The sequence below is a fragment of the Camelus dromedarius genome, chromosome X (genome assembly GCF_036321535.1).
Source record: "Camelus dromedarius isolate mCamDro1 chromosome X, mCamDro1.pat, whole genome shotgun sequence".
Classification (NCBI taxonomy): Eukaryota; Metazoa; Chordata; class Mammalia; order Artiodactyla; family Camelidae; genus Camelus; species Camelus dromedarius.
The window spans coordinates 93,529,109-93,533,131 of record NC_087472.1 but is presented as its reverse complement, the minus strand read 5'-3'; the positions used below and the strand labels follow the sequence as shown (position 1 = coordinate 93,533,131).

The window sequence follows — 4,023 nt, the reverse complement described above, 5'->3', positions numbered from 1 at the left end:
GGTTGGAGGAAAGATTTTTAAAGTTCAGCCCTTGATTCTTCCAGAGAGCCCTGGGACAATGAATTTCTACTGCTTCACTGAAGGAACTTGAGGCAGCTCTTCAGAGCCATGTGCCAGGACCATGGGGTAATATCAGGATGGCACCAGAGTTTGGTGGGGTTTTTTTTGAAACAGTATGACTCCAAAAGCTGGTAGTAATAACCCAAAACCTCTTTAAAGGGTGAGGACTGATTTTTTAAAAAGTAATATTATAATCAAATACAAGGAATGAAAAGAGTGAACCACACTTAACAAGGGTAGGTGTTCTTTCATGAAAAAATACACACACTTGTTAGGGATGTAAATATATTTCTTAGTATGAATGAGGGTCAGAAAATAAAAATGACTGCACTGGACTGAGCAACGTTAGATAATATCAAAAGGTCTGGGTCTCACAAAATCATGCAGTACAGCTTCTTCCGCTCAGAAAGTACATCTTTTAGAGTAGAGTTTTCCCCAAAGTCTAAGTCTGGCTGGCAAACAAATGCAATGGACCGGTGTGTTTTTTCTCTTCACAGCCCACCACTCGTCCTGGGACCCTGCCTTGTGCTGCAACTTTCCCATCTCCTATCTAGCCTGAGAATTTTATCCATTTTCTGCAAGGTCTGTAATAGGGAAACAGCTCAGAGCTTTCAAAGTTAGTATTACCCAGGAAGTCTTTAAAGAAGCAGCCAAAAGGAGGACACCTGACTCCCTGCCTCAACCCTGAAAACAGAGGGGATAACCCACCCCAGAATAGAGGGACCCGCACAGAGCCCACCCTTGCTTTTCACTCCTGGGAAGCCCAGGGCAGAGCTGTCGCCATGAGGTACTGACTGACTTCCACCCTCAGGGTCTCAGGTCTGAGGAGGGCAGCCTCAGGTCTCTGGAGGGGAGAGGCGATGCTGAGAGTCAAGGTGAGGACACTTAGAATTGCGGGAACACACCTCACTAGAACAAAGGAGACCTCACGGAACCCCGCTCCGATCTGCCCCACACCAAGAGGCCCGTGGCATGGCTGTTAGGCCCAACGCCCCCTCAACTCTGCCTCGAGGTCTCAAGGAATGAAGACTTTGATCTGAGGCTGGTAGAGTCAGATCAACAGAGGGAAACATCCCAGGGTTTGTTCAGAGGCAAGGAGAGGAGCCTGAGCAAGGACTGAAGGTATTCTCAACTCTGAACACACCCTTGCTGTCCCTGCGGTCTACCCTGGGAGGCCCAGGGCAGAGCGGTCCAACTCCAGGAGGTGGGGGTCTTGGTCTGGTGGGGGAGGTGACTTGAGTGATGACTAAAAACCCTAATCAAGACAAAGGGGATTGCATAAAGCCCTGCTCCTTTTGTCAGCTCTGGAAGTCCCCAGCAGAGGCAGGCAGCTAAGGCTCTCCCTCATTTTCTCCTCAGGGGTCTCAGAGGGAAGGCCATTGGTGGAAGGAGTTTAGCTTCAGAGCCGCAGAAGGGAGGAGGAGTGGGCCCTGCCAACAATTGACAGAACGATCCTTAATGTGAACTGAGAGGATTCTCCACCTCAGAACAGAGGGGATCCCACAGAGCCTAGACCTGCCAATCCAAAGTACACTCTTAACTTCCTCTGCACGGTTCTCAGGAAACTGATTGATCAGAAAAGGAGCCCTGTCGGGTATGAGAGCAGTGCCCTCACAGAAACCTGCAGAGGCAACTGTGGTTACAGCCAGGGAGGAATCTCCCTGCTGAAGGTGCTCACAGCATCCTCTCCCTCCTCCAGGTGCCCTCATTGCCTGCTATGCTGCCCACACTCCTAACTGCTGCTCCTGACTTGTGCCATCATGCCTCGGGGACAAAAGAGTAAGCTCCACACCTGTGAGAAATGCCGTCAGGCCAGGAGTGAGACTCAGCGTCTCCAAGATGTTCAGGTCACTGCAGCAGCAGCAGAAGGGCCCCCTCCCCCCAATGCCTTCCTTTTGGTGGTAATCTCCAGAGTTCCCCTGCTGCTGGGTCAGGTAGAAAATACCAGGGGTCTCAGAGAGCCCCATCCACTACCACTACTTCTGCAGGTGTTTCATGCACAAGATATGATGAAGGTGCCAAGAGCCAGGATGAAGAAAAACCAAGCATCTCCCAGGCATCACCCAGCACTGATTATTCCTGCAGAACCCCTCTAGACCAGAAGGCAATTCTGTTGGTGCAATTCCTGCTGCACAAGTATAACGTGAGAGAGCCCATTACAAAGGAAGATATTATGAAGCATGTCATCAAAAGGTACAAGGAGCACCTCCATGAGATCCTCAGAAAAGCCTCTGATGCTGCTGGCCTTTGGCATTGATGTGAAGGAAGTCGACCCCACCAGGCACTGCTATGCCCTTGTCAGCAAATTCCAGCGCACCAGTGATGAGAGGCTGAGGGGTGAGGAGATCACGCCCAAGACCGGCCTCCTTATGACGATCCTCTGTGTGATCTTCATGAAAGGCAACTGTGCCACTGAGGAGGATATCTGGGAAGTACTCAATGTGATGGGGATATATGCTGCAAAGAAGCACCTCATGTATGGGGACCCCAAGAAGCTCATCACTGAAGATTTGGTGCAGGAAAGATACCTGGAGTACCGCCAGGTGCCCAACAGTGATCCTCCCCACTATGAGTTCCTGTGGGGTCCAAGAGCCTGTGCGGAAACCAGCAAGATGAAAGTCCTTGAGTTCTTGGCTAAGATCCACAATACAGTCCCCAGTGCCTTCCCATCCTGGTATGAAGAGGCTTTGAGAGATAAGGAAGAGAGAGCCCGAGCCAGAGCTGCAGCTATGATTCGCACTGGTGCCTTGGTCAGTGTACGTTCCGGGGCCAATTTTCAGGGCAGCTTCTCCCACCTGTAGTGAAATCTGAAGCATTTTCCTGAAGTAGTGTGGGAGCTTTGGTGGTGCTGGAGGGATCACAGTGCATAACATATTTGAGTAACATAGATTTATGTTTTGTTGCTGTTGAGGAAAGTTTTCAAATGTTGCTTCTTTTTAAAAAATTAGCTTCAGAATCTAAGTGCATGAATGATGTTGCTTACATACTTAATGCTGTTTATGAGGTTTAAGAGTAAGAGTTTTTCTATTTTATTAAACAAATTGGATAACAGTCTAGCTTGTTTAGTGATCTGGAATAGCATTGGTATAGGCATTTCCTTAGAAATGTGAAAGAAATTAGCAGTAAAACAGTTGAGATTAAAAATAGAGAAAAAAGTAAAAGATGGTTCATTCTTGGTTTCCCTTATTCCTTGTATTCTGCTTTTCTGTAAAATAAAAGTTATATACTTGAACTTGTTTCATTTATTCAATAATTTAGGAAAAATTAAATCATAATAAATTGTTCACTGTTTTTTTTCCCTCTCAAATATTAATTGAGTATCCTCTTTAGAAGGCTCCATGGTAGTATGGGGGATGGTAGAAAAAGAAGACTGAGCCTTTGCCCATTGAATTATAGAGTCTAAAAACAGCCATTATATAAGGAAGGTGGTGAAATACCCTCTAAGACAAAAAAAAAAAAAAAAAGGAGTGAAAAGAAGGATGAGTTGGGGGAGGTGAGAGAGGTCCAGATGAGAGCACGCAAGTGTGAATGTCCTGAGGCAAGAAAACTTGGAGCTCTGGAAAACCTCAAGTCCTTCAATGAGAGGTAATTTTAAGTTAAGATGGGCAGTGGGTCAGAGGCGGGTGTGAGGGTGGTGAGCAAGGACCAGACCCTTGGGTGGTGTGTCTCAGAGTTGTGAAATCAAGCTTTCAATGGAGAACTGCTTTCAGCAGTTACTTTGGGATCATGGATTAACCAGAGAGAACCTTCCACCTGCGGCAGGGGTGGAAGGTACCCTGTGCTCTTGTCCCAGTGCAGGAGAACACAGTGCACAAACTAGGTGACTTATCCACATCATCACCAGGGAGTTTCTGATAAATAAGGGTATAATTTCTTGAGGTGGAGTGCCAAGAAGCCACAGTGCTGTCACTCTTTGCCCTGGACCAGGAGAAGCAGAGCCTGCTCTGTTAATAGGGCATTTTA

General features: G+C 47.3%; 1 protein-coding gene across 1 annotated transcript; it reads left to right on the top strand.

Moving 5' to 3' along the window:
* Positions 1–1,820: 1,820 nt before the first annotated feature.
* On the top strand, positions 1,821–2,861 carry LOC105099159 (melanoma-associated antigen B10-like). Its single transcript, XM_064482967.1, is given in 3 exon segments — positions 1,821–1,916; positions 2,009–2,289; positions 2,291–2,861. Coding segments are annotated over 3 exon segments (948 nt in total).
* Positions 2,862–4,023: the final 1,162 nt, after the last annotated feature.